Genomic DNA, 19,537 nt, shown 5'->3' with positions numbered 1-19,537 from the left:
TGTGGTCACTTGAACTGAGCAATACCAAATTGTCACTGAGCCGCCACACCTCAATTGCTGGGGTTTCATTTAATATATCAATGCAGTTTAGTGATAGCATTTAGGCAGCTTAGCTACACTCATCAGAACAACGTCCCTAAAAGAATGATTTGTGACAATTGTTAAGGTGTAGCATCGGTACAATGGACTCAGCAAGTCCATGTGGGCAAGTGGGCAGTAGCAGCGACAGACACTAACCTGTGTACTATGGATTTTGACGGGATGGTTATTGCTGTGAGTTTGCCCAACTGGAGTAGGTTATACGTGTTCTCTGATTATGTAATGAGCAGACCCAGATACTCGTTTACACACTTTAAATGTTGTAACTAAAGCTCCACGACAGAATATAAAAAAACGTCAAATTTGTTAAAATATTCTTTTATGTAATGATACAATAGGAAGCCGGCCTCCCAGGCTGTAGGAAGTTGGCTCTGTATGCACTATTTCAAAGTAAGGAATAGTATGCACAGAGTCCAAGGGTTCCCCTTAGAGGTAAGATAGTGGCAAAAAGAGATAATTCTAATGCTCTATTTTGTGGTAGTATGGTCGTGCAGTAGGCTCATCAAAGGAGTAGTGTGAAGCATTTGTTGTACATACACAAGCAATAAATGAGGAACACACACTCAGACAATTCCAGGCCAATAGGTTTTTGTATAGAAAAATATATTTTCTTAGTTTATTTTAAGAACCACAGGTTCAAGATTTACAAGTAATACTTCAAATGAAAGGTATTGCAGGTAGGAACTTTAGGAACTTTGAATTAGCAAAATAGCATATACAGTTTTCACATAAATGAAATAGCTATTTTAAAACTAAACAGTGCACTTTTCAACAGTTCCTGGGGGAGGTAAGTGTTTGTTAGTTTTTGCAGGTAAGTAAACCACCTACAAGGTTCACGTATTTTAGGAACTTCGAATCATCACAATAGCATGTACAGTTTTGGCAAAAATGGCAATAAGCTATTTTAAAAATGGACACAGTGCAAAAATCAACAGTTCCTGGGGGAGGTAAGTATTTGTTAGTGTCACAGGTAAGTAAAACACTTACAGGGTTCAAAGCTGGGTCCAAGGTAGCCCACCGTTAGGGGTTCAAGGCAACCCCAAAGTTACCACACCAGCAGCTCAGGGCCGGTCAGGTGCAGAGGTCAAAGTGGTGCCCAAAACGCATAGGCTTGAATGGAGAAAGGGGTGCCCCGGTTCCAGTCTGCCAGCAGGTAAGTACCTGCGTCTTTGGAAGGCAGACCAGGGGGGTTTTGTAGGGCACGGGGGGGGGGACACACACAAGTCCACACAGAAAGTACACCCTCAGCGGCACGGGGGCGGCCAGGTGCAAACAAGCGCCGGGTTCGCAATAGGATTCAATGGGAGACCAAGGGGTCTCTTCAACGATGCAGGCAGGCAAGGGTGGGGGCTCCTCGGGGTAGCCACCACCTGGGCAAGGGAGAGGGCCACCTGGGGGTCGCTCCTGCACCGGAGGTTGGATCCTTCAGGTCCTGGGGGCTGCGGATGCAGAGCCTTTACCAGGTGTCGGGTCTTTGAAGCAGGCAGTCGTGGTCAGGGGGAGCCTCAGGATTCCCTCTGCAGGTGTCGCTGTGGGGGCTCAGGGGGGTCAACTCTGGCTACTCACGGTCTCGTAGTCGCTGGGGAGTCCTCCCTGTGGTGTTTTGTTCTCCACCAGTCGAGCCAGGGGCGTCGGGTGCAGAGTGCAAAGTCTCACGCTTCCGGCGGGAAACGTGTGTTGTTTCAAAGTTGCTTCTTTGTTGCAAAGTTGCAGTCTTTGGGGAACAGAGCCGCCGTCCTCGGGAGTTCTTGGTCCTTCTAGATGCAGGGTAGTCCTCTGAGGCTTCAGAGGTTGCTGGACCCTGGGAACGCGTCGCTGGAGCAGTGTCTTTTGAAGTGGGGAGACAGGCCAGTAAAGCTGGGGCCAAAGCAGTTGGTGTCTCCATCTTCTCTTCAGGGTTTTTCAGCTCAGCAGTCCTTCTTCGTCTTAGGTTGCAGGAATCTAGTTTCCTAGGTTCTGGGAAGCCCCTAAATACTGAATTTAGGGGTGTGTTTAGGTCTAGGAGGGCAGTAGCCAATGGCTACTGTCCTTGAGGGTGCCTACACCCTCTTTGTGCCTCCTCCCTGAGGGGAGGGGGGCACATCCCTATTCCTATTGGGGGAATCCTCCAAAACCAAGATGGAGGATTTCTAAAAGTCAGAGTCACCTCAGCTCAGGACACCTTAGGGGCTGTCCTGACTGGCCAGTGACTCCGCCAAAAGTGGGGGCTGTGTCCAGGGGGCGGGCATCTCCACTAGCTGGAGTGCCCTGGGGCATTGTAACACGAAGCCTGAGCCTTTGAGGCTCACTGCTAGGTGTTACAGTTCCTGCAGGGGGGAGGTGTGAAGCACCTCCACCCAGAGCAGGCTTTTGTTTCTGTCCTCAGAGAGCACAAGGGCCCTCACCACATGGGGTCACAAACTCGTCTCTCAGCAGCAGGCTGGCACAGACCAGTCAATCCTGCACTGAACAATTGGGTAAAGTACAGGGGGCATCTCTATGATGCCCTCTGTGTGCATTATTTAATAAATCCAACACTGGCATCAGTGAGGGTTTATTATTCTGAGAAGTTTGATACCAAACTTCCCAGTATTCAGTGTAGCCATTATGGAGCTGTGGAGTTCGTTTTTGACAGACTCCCAGACCATATACTCTTATGGCTACCCAGCACTTACAATGTCTATGGTTTGGCTTAGACACTGTAGGGGCATAGTGCTCATGCACCTATGCCCTCACCTGTGGTATAGTGCACCCTGCCTTAGGGCTGTAAGGCCTATCTAGAGGGGTGAGTTACCTATGCCACAGGCAGTGAAAGGTGGGCATGGCACCCTGAGGGGAGTGCCATGTCGACTTAGTCATTTTCTCTCCACCAGCACACACAAGCTGGCAAGCAGTGTGTCTGTGCTGAGTGAGGGGTCCCTAGGGTGGCATAAGACATGCTGCAGCCCTTAGAGACCTTCCCTGGCATCAGGGCCCTTGGTACCAGTTACAAGGGACTTACCTGGGTGCCAGGGTTGTGCCAATTGTGGAAACAATGGTACATTTTAGGTGAAAGAACACTGGTGCTGGGGCCTGGTTAGCAGGGTCCCAGCACACTTCTCAGTCAAGTCAGAATCAGTATCAGGCAAAAAGTGGGGGGTAACTGCAACAGGGAGCCATTTCTTTACACAGGCCATATTTACTTAACGTTGTTTTGGCTCAAGAAAACATTAGTCTGGCCGACGTTCATTAAATTCACATGCAATATTAGGGGAAGAGGAATGCAAAGCGCTGGAATTTCTGGAGATTAAACAGGCTTTTTGCATATACTACCTTTCAAGACAGCGCACACATTATTATTCCTCCTGAGTTAATAACGTGTGCATCAAGTTCAAATGGACCGGCGCTCCGGGAAGAACATTACACATCGCCTTATATTTCAGCTGCGGATACAGCTGCCTCGTGCGTGAGTTACATGACGGCACCATGGATGCTGGAGGCAGCAACAGAGAGGTTTTACCTGTTACCTAGCTTGTCTAGAGAGGTCTTACCAGTGACATGACTCATCTACCAATAGAGAGGTCTTACCAGTGGGTGTTCAGTAACAGTTAAAAAAAAAAAAAAAAAAAAAAAAAAAAAAAAAAAACTTACATTTGAACATGAAGCATGGCGCCAAGCCGCGAGGATCATGGCTGGGCTTAAAGGGCAAACCGATACCAGAGGGGAAGAGAGGCCATAACACACTGAAGCATGAAGTAGTGTGAGGGCCAATAAAAATGTTCTCCTAGTAAAATCCCCTCAGGGGTAACTTAGCACGCAAAAAGTGACATTTAGCAAAATGCTCCAATAAAAATTAAGTATTTAAGACACACACAACAAAGAACAAATGGCAAGAGTGGGCGTGGTTAAAAGCCCATACTGAATAGAAATGGTCTTGTAGACAGCGCTGTACACTGTCAAGCTCAACCTAAGAAGATAGTTCTGCATGAGCCTCGCAATGAATAGAAATACTGTGTGGGATTGTTCGACCACTCTACAGAGTAGATGTTGACCTTCGATGCAACTGAGAGGAATGCAATATTTAACTATGTGACATTTGCAAGCACAAATAATGTGCTACTGCAACAATTTCTATGCAACTGCCTGTGCTTGCCTGAAATTAATCTAAATAAGATGTATGGGCACAGTTTATTTATATCAGAGTTTTCGGTCCTTTAAACTAAGAACTGCTTTATGGAACACAAAGAGCATTTAGGTGCACATTAATACGATTAATCTGTATATATGGTTTACAGACTGTCCCATGATTATGTTTATTTTTATTTTATTTCTGTGTGTTTACATAACCCTATTTGACAATACTGGACATCACTATAACCACCTGCCGAAAACAATGTATGTCCTGAAGAACGTTGTGCTTAACATCTACAGTCTACCTGTTTGTGGGGCACTGTTTGTGATAACCTACTTACTGCCTCATGGCCTAAACTTCTATGAAGATACAGTTGGGATCCCTTTGGATGATAGGTGTAGGAAGTTGGCTCTGTATGTGCTATTTCAAAGTAAGGAATAGCATGCACAGAGTCCAAGGGTTCCCCTTAGAGGTAAGATAGTGGCAAAAAGAGATAATACTAATGCTCTATTTTGTGGTAGTGTGGTCGAGCAGTAGGCTTATCAAAGGAGTAGTGTTAAGCATTTGTTGTACATACACACCGGCAATAAATGAGGAACACATACTCAGAGACAAATCCAGCCAATAGGTTTTGTTATAGAAAAATATCTTTTCTTAGTTTATTTTAAGAACCACAGGTTCAAATTACATGTAATATCTCATTTGAAAGGTATTGCAGGTAAGTACTCTAGGAACTTTGAATCATTACTTTAGCATGTATACTTTTTACATAAAACACAATAAGCTGTTTTAAAAGTGGACACAGTGCAATTTTCACAGTTCCTGGGGGAGGTAAAGTAATGTTAGTTTTCACAGGTAAGTAAGTCACTTACAGGTTTTAGTTTTTGGACCAAGGTAGCCCACCGTTGGGGGTTCAGAGCAACCCCAAAGTTATCACACCAGCAGCTCAGGGCCGGTCAGGTGCAAAGGTCAAAGAGGTGCCCAAAACACATAGGCTTCAATGGAGAGAAGGGGGTGCCCTGGTTCCAGTCTGTCAGCAGGTAAGTACCCGCGTCTTCGGAGGGCAGACCAGGGGGGTTTTGTAGGGCACCGGGGGGGACACAAGTCCACACAAAGTACACCCTCAGCAGCGCGGGGGCGGCCGTGTGCAGTGTGCAAACAAGCGTCGGGTTTCCTTTAGTTTTCAATGGGAGACCAAGGGGTCTCTTCAGCGGTGCAGGCAGGCAAGGGGGGGGCTTCTCGGGGTAGCCACCACCTGGGCAAGGGAGAGGGCCTCCTGGGGGTCACTCCTGCACAGAAGTTCTGTTTCTTTAGGGGCTGGGGGCTGCGGGTGCAGGGTCTTTTCCAGCTGTCGGGAAATGGAGTTCAGACAGTCGCGGTCAGGGGGAGCCTGGGGATTTCCTCTGCAGGCGTCGCTGTGGGGGCTCAGGGGGGACAACTTTGGTTACTCACAGTCGTAGGGTCGCTGGAGGGTCCTCCCCGAGTTGGTTGTTCTCCACCAGTCGAGTCGGGGTCGCCGGGTGCAGTGTTGCAAGTCTCACGCTTCTTGCGGGGAGTTGCAGGGGTCTTTAAATCTGCTCCTTGTAACAAAGTTGCAGTTCTTTTGGAGCAGTGCCGCTGTCCTCTGGAGTTTCTTGTCTTTTTCGAAGCAGGGCAGTCCTCAGAGGATTCAGAGGTCGCTGGTCCCTTGGAAAGCGTCGCTGGAGCAGGTTTCTTTGGAAGGCAGGAGACAGGCCGGTAAGTCTGGGGCCAAGGCAGTTGGTGTCTTCTGTTCTTCCTCTGCAGGGGTTTTTCAGCTCAGCAGTCCTTCTTCTTGTTAGTTGCAGGAATCTAAATTCTTAGGTTCAGGGGAGCCCTTAAATACTAAATTTAAGGGCGTGTTTAGGTCTGGGGGGTTAGTAGCCAATGGCTAGTAGCCCTGAGGGTGGGTACACCCTCTTTGTGCCTCCTCCCAAGGGGAGGGGGGTCACATTCCTATCCCTATTGGGGGAATCCTCCTTCTACAAGATGGAGGATTTCTAAAAGTCAGTCACCTCAGCTCAGGACACCTTAGGGGCTGTCCTGACTGGCCAGTGACTCCTCCTTGTTTTTCTCATTATCTCTCCTGGACTTGCCGCCAAAAGTGGGGGCTGGGTCCAGGGGGCGGGCATCTCCACTAGCTGGAGTGCCCTGGGGAATTGTAACACGAAGCTTGAGCCTTTGAAGCTCACTGCTAGGTGTTACAGTTCCTGCAGGGGGGAGGTGTGAAGCACCTCCACCCAGAGCAGGCTTTGTTTCTGTCCTCAGAGAGCACAAAGGCTCTCACCGCATGAGGTCAGACACTCGTCTCTCAGCAGCAGGCTGGCACAGACCAGTCAGTCCTGCACTGATGCCCTCTGTGTGCATTTTTTAATAAATCCAACACTGGCATCAGCGTGGGTTTATTATTCTGAGAAGTTTGATACTAAACTTCCCAGTATTCAGAGTAGCCATTATGGAGCTGTGGAGTTCGTTTTTGACAGACTCCCAGCCCATATACTCTTAGGGCTAACCTGCACTTACAATGTCTAAGGTTTTGCTTAGACACTGTAGGGGCATAGTGCTCATGCACATATGCCCTCACCTGTGGTATAGTGCACCCTGCCTTAGGGCTGTAAGGCCTACTAGAGGGGTGACTTATCTATGCCACAGGCAGTGGGAGGTTGGCATGGCACCCTGAGGGGAGTGCCATGTCGACTTAGTCATTTTCTCCCCATCAGCACACACAAGCTGGCAAGCAGTGTGTCTGTGCTGAGTGAGGGGTCCCTAGGGTGGCATAAGACATGCTGCAGCCCTTAGAGACCTTCCCTGGCATCAGGGCCCTTGGTACCAGGGGTACCAGTTACAAGGGACTTACCTAGGTGCCAGGGTTGTGCCAATTGTAGAAATAATGGTACATTTTAGGTGAAAGAACACTGGTGCTGGGGCCTGGTTAGCAGGGTCCCAGCACACTTCTCAGTCAAGTCAGCATCAGTATCAGGCAAAAAGTGGGGGGTAACTGCAACAGGGAGCCATTTCTTTACAATAGGCTATTGTCGAAGCAGAAATATAAATAATTTAATGTGTGATGTTTCACTTTTTTTAAAATAATGATTAATGGGATTTCAACGTGTGTATGCAATTCTTTCCAATACAAACTGGATTAATAAATGATTAACTTGTTACAGACCATTCAAAAAATTGTAAAAGCAAGATTTTCTGTTTCTGTCCTCGCAATTACTACGGTATAAAAATTAGCTCGCAAAGGTGTGTTTTATAGTATCTGTGTTTTGATAATTCCTTGCAGAGTTTTTCTGTATTTCTTTATATTCTGGCTCTCCTTTTGTGGTTGTTGAATGAATATTCACCAGTCCTGATTTGATTACTCAAGTTGGTGTGCCTGGGATGGGTCAATACCTATGATGCAAGGATCTCTGGAGCCTGAAGGGGAGCTACGTGTATAATATGTATCAAAGAGAGATCCAGAGTTAGAAGTGAAATGAGATAAAATAAATACTGTACACAGAGTCCATATTCCTACTGTTTAAACTCTATCACCTCTTTCAGAAGATGTAGCATATCAATTTTTGATTGTCCCTTTTCTTATTTATATCTATAATAATAATAATTGCACACAACTGCTTGAAAAACAATTTTGTGTAACTTTTAAATTATTTAATATTTGTTATTACAAACATAGAAGAGCCATATAAAAACTCGTAATCTATCTTTCAACCATTAAATGTAAAATGTAAATTTGTACTTGTAAAGCGCACTCCGACCCTAAGGTATCAAGGCGCTGAACGCATACCACTGTGGAACCCCTCCTGGCTTTTCCCTGTGAGGTGCCCACTCCTGGGAAACCCCCAAGGTGAAGCCAGGCATCCCAGCGCTGTTAGGGCCGTTGTGGAGATTAAGCAAACTATTGCCCAGAGTTGCAGAGTGAGACCCATGAATTAGATTAGGCGAGAAATATCCTGTCCAGGGAAATTGAGCTCAAGAATCACCGAGGTGGGAATTGAACCCTGGTCCCGTGCTACATCTCTGCATCAGGGTCTGTCTCTCTAACCACTGTGCCACACTTCTCCATTAACTCGTCAGACAAAACATATTTATTTCCTAGTGAAACAGAAAACAGTTGCTACTCAAAAGGTACCAGACAATATGTTTACCTTGTAATAGATGTTCGGTTTCAATTTGTTCAGTCGAATTCCTACAGATTCCAACTCTTTTTCCAGTAAATCCCTGCAGAGAAAGAAAGTGAATTTGAGCTTAAGGTGTGATAGGAGCAAAAAGACAAAAGCTTCTCTACACAATGGGAAAAGTTCAGATGTGAAATAAATGAGGTTTATTGCGAACACTGGAATAAGGAAAGCCTCGCTACAGGACAAGAGCCTACTGTTAGAATCTGTAACTGTAAAGTAAATGTATTTATGCAATGTCTCAGCGAATGCTATTAGCTTACTCTTCACTGCACTCACACCTGTGGTGGCTAGTCTCAGCTTGAACATTTTGCCAACTCTTCCACTTTCATGAACCCACATTTTAATTAGGGGATTAAGTTGATAAAATTTGCATTAATCATCTCAATGATATAGTCCCTTCTTACAACTTTTACTCGCTCTTAAGGTCTACACTTTTTGTCTGGACACTGAGGACCCCAAGTGCTGTACACTTCATAATTGCTCAACTTCTGAGGTCATTCATCCAAGCTGAGACCCTATGGCATTTGCAGATTTCCATGCCATGGCAAGTTCAGATTTTGACAACAGTACTACGATTAGGTCAATACTTTGTACCCCTCTCTCACATTCCTGGAATGCCAGAGTAGCTCAAAGAGACACATTTCTAAACGGCGTCCAAGTTCGATGTCCCTTACATGAAAGAGACCTAGTCTTCCAGGCTCGACCAGAAAGACTGAATAACATGCCACTCCTACTCCTCTTCACATCCCGAGCTTCTCCTAGTATAGCAAAGTTACTGCCTTTGACATGCGCCCAGGATTAAAAGTGTATACTTTGCCCCATGTGTTTCTAGTTTCAGACCAAACTGTGCTATGCTATCGCTGTCTCCCCGGGGCATTAAAAGTCTGCCTGAAGACATCAAATATGTGGAGGATTCGAGAGTAAAACAGACTTACCAGACAAGGCACATGTCAGTCCATTTTGTCCTACCAATACCATGGATTCTTAAGTAATTTAGACAGACACCAAATAGGATCTCTGGGTGCATACCGAGCAACAGGATCAGAAAGAAGCGCTGCATCAGAGTGGCAAACCCTCAGCCCCAATTATTTAGATGCCTATTGTCAAGCAGCACCCAATTTACAGGCAGCATCTTCAGGGAATCACACTCATAGGGGAAATAAGCATACTTCCTTTGGATCACATGGAGTCTGGATAGCAGGCAAAAGACGTAAACCATTGCAATGTAGAGTGGACCATCATGGAATCTCAGATTTAGATAGAATAGTACATCACAGACATAGTGAGAAGTTACATTGACCATCCACATCTTTAACCCCCTTCCAAAACCCTATGTCCGAGCCAGAAAAAAACAGTTACTCCCTGGGCAACAGGAATCCCCGTTATGTGCTGCAGTTTAGGCCACACTGGGGCAAAATCATCCAAACACCAGATCCATGTACACAGGATACATCCAGTTCATGACCTCTGGTCCATAGTTGATAGTAGGTAACACAAGACGAAAGGGCTTTTAATCCAGCATGTCAAAGGCCTTTTCCATACTGAGAGAGGACACCAGAGACCTTAGATTATTCGCTGGCACATTTGCGCATAAGTGAAAAAGGCATCTTAGTTTTGGGGTGGGGGTGGTGAGTCTTAAGACTTTAGACTGTACCATGCGGGTCAGCACTGCCCTGGCCTTAATGGAAGGGTTATGGGCCAAGAGTCCCAATAGGACCTTGTAGTGAGTTATAACGCTGTGTACAAAGGGAGGGGCGGGGGAGTATCTACAGGTTTTTAAATTATTACCAATATTATGTCATCTTGATGTAGGGAGTAGTTTCCTACTGGCACAAGCAAAGTTTTACACGGAAAGCAGTCACAAGATAAGCAACCCCATATATATATTTTTTTTATTTATTGGGAGTGCAATCAAGCTAGGTACCCTGCTTTCATCCAGCAATTGGAGAGCCGCCCTGATGGCAACCACAATTATAAGGGGCTTCCAACAGTTCTAGAGATTACCTAGGCATGTGGTTTACATCAAGAAAGGCATGCACCGCTGACTTGATGTGAGGCTTGGGAGTAGGGACAACTTCTATACAGTTGTGCTGGGGGCTGCCTAACTCTACCCATGTGGTCATGCATCTCAGGGCAAGATAAATGAGAGGATTTGACAGGGTGCGGCACAACACAGTCAGCCCAAAGCAAGCAGTTTCAGTTCAGCTGCCAGCGACACCATCACACGTCACCCTCTAAAACCTTCCAGTTCTTTTAGAGCAGACTAAGCAATATAAATTGGCAGGTACCTCACAGTTAAGACGGACTGCTGTCCAAAACCTTTGACCTCGGTTGTACACTCTGGTACCGAGGCTTTGTGAACAGGGTGTGTGCTATGTCAAGACTGAAATAAATAACTAAGTTAAAAAATAGGGCAATCGGTGTAAGCAATAAATACAAATAGGGTTCAAATAAAATCACACCTCATGATGCAATCAAGCTATCCACACAAAAGAAGGCAGAGAGTTTCTTTCTTTTCACTGGGAAGAGAGGTCTGAGAAACATTAGATCAAAGAAAATATGCCTTCAATTTTAATTTCAAATTAAGATCCAGTCAAACCTGTTGCCGAGCAAAACATTTGTTTTTCCATTCTACTCAGTGAAAGAATGGCTAAAAAGTGTGATTCAATACAATTGCTGATCAGGAATCGTTTGCCGCAGTGGGAATAGTGACGGTTCACAGGAGGTGTATTCTCACCTCTGGAACCTGGCTAACCACAGTAAAAGCAGCTTGCACGCTTTCCTTTCAACACACACTGACCCAGTGTTCCAATGTCATCAATATTTTCAGAGGAGGGTATTGTGCCCTTTTTTCATTGTTAGGTTTCCTTATTACTACTGTTAAAATAGTAAACTGCAGCAACACCATTTTATTGCTATCTGAAATTAAACGAAATCAACACTGCTCTTGATTCTCTAGACTCTAAACACCGTTCTTGTACCATGAAAAGGACTGTTGTCACTTATCGATGTTCATTTGTGCAGTTTTAATTGCTTCAATTGGCAACAATTGTGCCACAAACTTTGCTGTAAGCCTTAGTCTCGGTCACGCGCACAGCTCCACATCATGCCAATGTCTTCGCCCAAGCTCCACAGGAGCGCTCCGCGTGGAAACAACGGCTCCAGAACAATCGCACCCTTTTCAGACACTGACCTTTGTACTTCTCCTTTGGTGGCATCCAGCATCATGATGACCACATCCGCAGTTCTAGCCACAGCTATTACCTGGCGTCCTCTGCCTTTGCCTGAAAACAAGGATAACCATCAGTGGCACTGCACGAAGACATAGTATGTGATTATTAACTGACAAACTGCAGAGAAGGGACAAGTGTGTATCACAAAGACAAACAGAAAGGAAATGCTAAAGTTTCTAATTATGGATTCAAATAGAGGAGATAAAGAACTCTTGTAACCATCAGTCCCAACTACCTGCAGCTGAAACTGAAAAATCGGTAGGACAGGCCACTGCTAAAAATACAAGTGAAGGTATGCTCGACTTCATGCCGTTTATGCAACATGCCTCAGAACTCAACATGTGATTGTAGGAAGATGGCTATCTAGCAGTGTACCAATGTAGGGGTACACTATGCAGATATTACAGGGAACCTATATTGGCTGACAGAGGCTAAAATAACAAACCTCTCTTTTGTAGTAGTGTAGGCAAGCATTTTAGAATTATCAGAGGGTAGTGCTAAGAATTTGTTGAACAGATCCAATAAATGAGACACACTCAAGAAGAAACTTGAGACCTATTTTAGAACGAGCATTGGCTAAGCCAATAGGTCTCTTCTATACAAGAGCAATTAACTTTGGCAGTGTTTTCACATATTGTACATCAGCATGGCTATAACCACTGTCGTAGAGTGGAGTGGGGGCAGTGGTGTTGGGGAGTGGATTTGCTGGAGTAGTGTAAAATGGATTAGGGGACTTAGAATGTCAGAGTTGAATAGCGTAAAGCAGAGTTCAATGGTTCAGTGACAGAGTATATCATAGAGTGGGTTGGAGTGGATTGTGGTAGTGGGATGGATTGGACCGGGGTTCAGTGGAGTGGATTGGATTAGGGTAGGATGGTGTGGATTGAGAGGAGCGAGGTGGATTGGGTGGACTGAATGGGGTGAATTGGAGTGGGATGGTTTGGAGTGTGGAGGACTGGAGTGGAGTGTGGAGGACTGGAGTGGAGTGAAGAGGACTGGAGTGGAGTGAAGAGGACTGGAGTGGAGTGAAGAGGACTGGAGTGGAGTGAAGAGGACTGGAGTGGAGTGAAGAGGACTGGAGTGGAGTGAAGAGGACTGGAGTGGAGTGAAGAGGACTGGAGTGGAGTGAAGAGGACTGGAGTGGAGTGAAGAGGACTGGAGTGGAGTGAAGAGGACTGGAGTGGGGTGGGGTGGATTGTATGAGAGCTGGTTGGAATGGATTTGAGCGGCCTGGGCTGGATTGGGGTGGGCAGGGTAGATTGCATTGAAGTGGGGTGGGGTGGGGTGGACTGAACTGGGGTTGACTGGATTGGCAGGTGTGAAATTTAAGGTCCATGGGACAGGTTGCTTCTTAAATCTACTCGTCCCTTTGGTGCCATGTAGACATGTAAGAGCTTTGATAATAGACTCTCTGATTATGACAGGACTACTAGTATAGTAGGGCTTGAATACTTGCAATTCCAATCCCTACCATTCGCACTTTCATTATTTTGCTACCTTTCCACGGAGCTACGTAGTGGAGCTGCAGGAAGCAGGAAGCAATTGTTCAAGGGCTGGAATGCCTTTGAACCTACTAACTTGCATATTTTAAGGACCTTCACCAGCTCTTCTCTAATATTTTCCCATAATGATAAAGGTTGGATATTTACTCCTGACCGTGGCAGAAGTAGAAGTTCTTCCAGGGTTAGGAAAAAAAAGTGGTTGGAAGTAAAGTGAACTTGTAAACGCTCAACAGATTTTAACATGAGCAAATCTACACACACATCTGCTCATGCTACAATACAGTTCACAAATATTTTCTAGGAGTACAATTTCCTGGTCTACTTCTGTAAGTTCTTGTGAATTAATGAAAGCCACTAATTCAAAGATCTATACCATGGGTGCACTTTTGTGATTTTCTTTAAGAATTGGGTCCCTAATTAGGTCTAGCGTTAACAGAGAAATTCAGTTTTTTTAAAACTTCTATTACTCTCTCTATCTATCGGCTGGCTTTACTGTAAGTGATCACATTCTGCTACTCCACACAGAGCGTATTGGCACACAAAGTAGTTTAGTTCAGTGCCAGGAACTACTGTGGCAATCAGATGCATAACGGAACTGGAGGGAGCCCACCTGCAAAGGACATGGATCCCCTTCCCCAGACTGAATGAGGGCAGGTGCTGTGCTGAGTGGGGCTGCAGGTCCTTTGTTAGGCCACTGGTGGTAATGTGTGCCACCAGTGAGACCAAAACCTTTTTTTTTCTTTTTGCCAGTGTTTGTTACCATGGCGAGGGTCTGGCAGCTCCCACAACAATAAAGTGTTACAAAAGCCGTGTCAAAACAAGACATGCATTGATGAAACCAAAAGTCTCAAGAAAAAAAAATGTTGGATCGGTTGGCTTTGCCAGTGCTTGTTTATTTTCATGCATCCGATAATTTGTTGATGGTTACACTGATTTTCCATTAGGAATATATATTTTTTTAGAAATATTAGCATGCATCAACACATTTTACTAAATGATGCTTCAAAGAAATAGCACCTAAAATGTCATAGTAGCGAAATGTTTTTTTCCTACTTGCATTTTATTCTGAATATTTTATTTTGAAAGCAAAGCATCATCACTCTTGCTTACAAGCTTCTGCAAACATCTGCATCTCATCAGAGAGCATTCTGGGAGCAATATACTAAGCCTCATATTGTTAAACTTTTCAAACGTGTGTACACTTTTTTTTTTTTTTACCTGGAAACACCATCAGTAGTGCAACGTGACCTTAAAATGTTTATTTACAGCGCTCACCCTAATGATGAAGGTTTTTCATTAATCAACCATAAATACAACTTCGAACAGCATTAACATGTGGACACACGTTAACTCAAATGCAGTAAATGGCAGTCAATAGGTTTGTGCTGCAGGGGTTGGGCCTACTTGTCCCATGGACAGAATAAATGAAAACTTGTTGCCCTTGACCTCAAACAATATGTCCTGAATTCCACATCCCTGGATTTGGGTAGAGTCGAGTAGATCAGAGAAGACTGGATTGGGGTGGAGTGGGTGGACTGGAAAGCGATAGATTGGAGTGGGGTGGATTGAAATCAGTTGGATTGGACTGGAGTGGGGTGTGAAGGATTGGATTGAGGTGGATTGGATTGAAGTAGGGATCAGAGTAGGTTGTACTGGATTGGAGAGGGGTAGACAGGAGTGGGGTGTGGTTGACTGTATGGGAGAGGGGTGGATTGGATTAGATGGGGAGTGGGGTGCATTGGAGTGGTGTGGGCTGATAGATTGGATTAGAGTGGGGTGTACTGAACTGGGGTGTGTTGGATTGGATTTGGGTAGAGTTAGGTGAATCGAAGTGGGGTGGATTAGAGTGGGTTGAATCGAATTGGGGTGGGGGGGCTACATTGAGATAGGGTGAGTTGGAGAGTTCGGATAATTAGATTGAGTGTTATGTTAAGAACATTTATAGAGCGCATAGCTACCCAAAGGCCTCCCAGCGCTATACAGAAATCCTCAAAAACACAACCTTGGGTACCGGCAACTAAAACAGGCAAGTTTTCAAAAGCTTCCTAACCCCTTCTGTGCCATGGACATAATGGTTACGTCCTGCGGCACAGTGCTCGTGTGCCCAGGACGTAACCATTACGTCCTGGGCACAGAGCCCAGAGGGAGTGCTGGAGAAGGCCCGGAGAGGCTTCAAAGGGAAGGAAATGTATTTCCTTCCTTTTGAAGTTTCTCTGAGCATTTCAAAAGCTGGATTGCAAAGCTTTTGAAATGCCCACTAGACACCAGGGATGTTTTTGGCCTAAGGGAGCTCCCCCTTGGGCAAGGGTCGCTCCCAGGGGGGGGCATTTTTTTTTAAAGGCATTTTCTGCACCTCCCCCCCCCCCCCCCCCCCCCCCTGTTTTCTGTGAAAAATTTTGATGTGTCCACGTTGTGTTTTGGGACATTTCCTTTCTTGGGCGCTAGGCCTACCCACACAAGTGAGGTACCATTTTTATCGGGAAACTTGGGGGAACGCTGGGCGGAAGTAAATTTGTGTCTCCTCTCAGATTCCAGAACTTTCTGTCACCGAAATGAGAGTAAAAAGTGTTTTTTTGGTCAAATTTTGAGGTTTGCAAAGGATTCTGGGTAACAGAACCTGGTCAGAGCCCCATAGGTCACCCCATCTTGGATTCCCCTAGGTGTCTAGTTTTCAAAAATGCGCTGGTTTGCTAGGTTTCCCCAGGTGCCGGCTGAGCTAGAGGCCAAAATCCACAGGTAGGAACTTTGTAAAAAAACACCTCTGTTTTCAGTGAAAAAATGTGATGTGTCCACGTTGTGTTTTGGGCCAATTCCTTTCGTGGGCGCTAGGCCTACCCACACAAGTGAGGTATCATTTTTATCGGGAGACTTGGGGGAACACAGAATAGCAAAACAAGTGTTATTGCCCCTTGTCTTTCTCTACATTTTTTCCTTCCAAATGTAAGGCAGTGTGTAAAAAAGATGTCTATTTGAGAAATGCCCTGTAATTCACATGCTAGTATGGGCACCCCGGAATACAGAGATGTGCAAATAACCACTGCTTCTCAACACCTTATCTTGTGGCCATTTTGGAAATACAAAGGTTTTCTTGATACCTATTTTTCACTTTTTATATTTCAGCAAATGAATTGCTGTATACCCGGTATAGAATAAAAACCCATTGCAAGGTGCAGCTCATTTATTGGCTCTGGGTACCTAGAGTTCTTGATGAACCTACAAGCCCTATATATCCCCGCAACCAGAAGAGTCCAGCTGACGTAACGGTATATTGCTTTAAAAAATATGACATCGCAGAAAAAAGTTACAGAGTAAAACGTGGAGAAAAATGGCTGGGTTTTTTCCACCTCAATCTCAATATTTTTTTATTTCAGCTGTTATTTTCTGTAGGAAACACTTGTAGGATCTACACAAATGACCCCTTGCTGAATTCAGAATTTTGTCTACTTTTCAGAAATGTTTAGCTTTCTGGGATCCAGCATTGGTTTCTCACCCATTTTGGTCACTAACTGGAAGGAGGCTGAAATTCTTTTTAAAAATGGGGTATGTCCCAGTAAAATGTCAAAACTGTATTGAAAAATTGGGTTTTCCAGTTCAAGTCTGCCTGTCCCTGAAAGCTGGGAAGATGGTGATCTTGCCACTGCAAACCCTTTGTTGGTGCAATTTTCAGTGAAAAAAACACGAGCTGCCTTCTGCAGCCTTTTTTTCCCTGTTAAAAAAAAAAAAAAAATAACTGTATTTTGGCTAATTTCTTGGTCTCCTTCAGGGGAACCCACAAAGTCTGGGTACCTCTAGAATCCCTAGGATGTTGGGAAAAAAGGACGCAAATTTGGCGTGGGTAGCTTATGTGAACAAAAAGTTATGAGGGCCTAAGCGCAAACTGCCCCAAATAGCCAAAAAAAGGCTCAGCACAGGAGGGGGAAAAGGCCTGGCAGCGAAGGGGCTAAATGGAAGTTATTGACTAGTTTGTCATAGATTCAGTGGTAATGAGTTCCACAGTTTGGCCCCAAGATAGGACAACGATCTTCCTCCCCATTTAGCTTTTTTGATTCGGGTATATGGATGCAAGGGCAGTGGAGGATGATCTAAGATGTCTTGTAGGGACATGGAAAGAGGCTAGGGTTTTCAAAAAAGGTGGGCCTTTGCCTTGCAGGGCTCTATGAATGTAGCATAGATATTTACATTTTATCCTTTGCTCCATGTGGAGCCAATGCAGAGGAAACAGAGCCAAGCTGGCTGATTCATGGCTTGGTATTTTAAAGAGAAGGAGAGCAGCAGCATTCTGAACCATCTGCAATTTTTTCACCACATATTTCGGTGCTCCGAGAAACAAAGCGTTCCCATAGTCCAATCACGATATTATTAGAGCCTGTATGATAATCCTTTTTGCGATGAACGGAAGTATTTAAAGAATTTTCCTGAAGCATCCGAGTATGCCAAAGCACAAAGAGGATATTATTTTTGCCTGATGCTCCATGGTCAGCCCAGGATCTAGCCATACACCTAGATAGACTCTTGATGTTAGCCGGCGAGCAGCGGAGGTAAGGTTTGGATTGGCCTGGGAACCCAAAAACATAACCTCTGTCTTCTCTCTGTTCAGCTTCAGTTTAGAATCTAACATCCACTAGCCTGAAGGCAAGTAGGTTACATATCGCCTGAAGGCAAGTAGTAAGTAAAGAATTGAGGGAGTTCTGGGCGGTGGAAAAGGAAACAAAAAGGTGAGTGTCATCGGCATAAAACACTAAAGAGACCAAAGGGGCCCACTACTTTAGCCAATGGACTCATGTACATATTAGTTGATTAGGGCGAAATGGCGTGGAGTGGACTGGAGTGGACAGGAATGGGTTGGATTGCAGTGGACTGGATTGGTTTGGAATTGGGTGGATTGGATGGGGTGGAATGAATTTGGTGAGGTGGATTGAAGTGGTGTGAGGTGGGGTGGATTGGATTGAGCTAGGGTGGATTAAGGTGGTTTGGAGTGGGTTAGATTGGACTGGAGGGGTGGATTAAGGTAGACTGGATTGGACTCGCGTAGGGTGGATTAAGGTGTACTGGAATGGCGTGGGACGGATTAGAGTAGTGTGGACTGGTCTGGGGTGGATTTGACTGGACTAGAGTGATAAGGGCTGGAATGGAATGGGGTGTATCGGACTGGAGTGTGGTCGGTTGGGTTGGAGTGGGATTGATTAGACTGGAGTGGGTTGGATTGGTGTGGGGTGGATTGGACTGGAGTGGGGTGGGTTGGAGTAGGGCAAACTGGAGTGGGCCAGACTGTTTTGGATTGGAGTGAGGCGGACTGAAGTGAGGCGTATTAGAGTGGGCCAGACTGTTTTGGATTGGAGTGAGGCGGACTGAAGTGAGGCGTATTAGAGTGGGCCAGACTGTTTTGGATTGGAGTAAGGCGGACTGAAGTGAGGCGTATTAGAGTGGGCCAGACTGTTTTGGATTGGAGTGAGGCGGACTGAAGTGAGGCGTATTAGAGTGGGCCAGACTGTTTTGGATTGGAGTGGGACAGATTGTTTTGGATTGACGGGGCAGATTGGAGTGAGAGATTATTTTAGAATGGAGTGGTTTGGACTGATGTGAGGCAGATCATTTTGGACTGGAGTGGGGCAGATCATTTTGGACTGGAGTGGGGCAGATCATTTTGGACTGGAGTGGGGCAGATCATTTTGGACTGGAGTGGGGCAGATTGGTGTTGGGCAGATTGTTTTGTATTGGAACGGAGTTGATTCAGGTGGGCTGGAGCGAGGGGAGTTGTGTTGCATGGTGGATTGGACCGGAGTTGTGTACACTGGATTGGGCTGGCCGGGATTTGTGTGGGGTGGACTAGATGCTAGTTGGGTGGATTGGGATGGAATGGGTGGATTAGATTGGGGTGAGGTGGATTGTAGTAGGGTGAATTGGAGTGGGACAGACTGTTTTGGATTGAGTAGGGCAGAGTGGGGCAGACTGGAGTGTGGTGGATTGTTTTGAATTTGATTTGGTGTCAAAGTGGATTGGATTAGAATGAGGTGAATTGAAGTGGGGTAGATTGGACTGGGGTGGATTAGAGTGGGGTGGACTGGACTGGACTGTGGTATGGTGGATTGGAGTGGGGCTCATTGAAGTGGGGCATATTGTTTTGTACAGGAGTGGGGCAGATTGTTTTGGATTGGAGAGGGGCAGATTGTTTTGGATTGCAGTGGGGCAGATTGTTTTGGATTGCAGTGGGGCAGATTAGAGAGGGGAAGATTGTTGTGGACTGGAGTAAGGAAAACTGGAGTGGGGCAGACTGGCTGGGACAGACTGGATAGAGGGAGATTGGTTTGGACTGGAGAGGGGCAGATTGGAGTGGGCAGCAGGATTGCAGTGTGGTAAATCTGGATTGGGGTGAGTGGTTTGAATTGGAATGATTTTGATATGATTGGGGTG

General features: G+C 45.6%; 1 protein-coding gene across 1 annotated transcript in view; it reads right to left on the bottom strand.

Annotated features, from left to right (window-relative positions):
- DRG2 (developmentally regulated GTP binding protein 2) overlaps positions 1-19,537 on the bottom strand; it is a 111,490-nt gene that overhangs the window by 65,212 nt on the left and 26,741 nt on the right. The window contains exons 5-6 of the mRNA XM_069210093.1: positions 11,585-11,675; positions 8,359-8,431 (exon numbers count right to left, since the gene is read on the bottom strand). Coding sequence (XP_069066194.1) covers positions 8,359-8,431; positions 11,585-11,675 — 164 coding nt within the window. The remainder of the gene's footprint in view (positions 1-8,358; positions 8,432-11,584; positions 11,676-19,537) is intronic.

This window comes from Pleurodeles waltl, chromosome 10 (assembly GCF_031143425.1).
Source record: "Pleurodeles waltl isolate 20211129_DDA chromosome 10, aPleWal1.hap1.20221129, whole genome shotgun sequence".
Lineage (NCBI taxonomy): Eukaryota > Metazoa > Chordata > Amphibia > Caudata > Salamandridae > Pleurodeles > Pleurodeles waltl.
The sequence above is the reverse complement of the archived record's forward strand: the minus strand, read 5'-3'. Positions and strand labels throughout refer to the sequence as shown.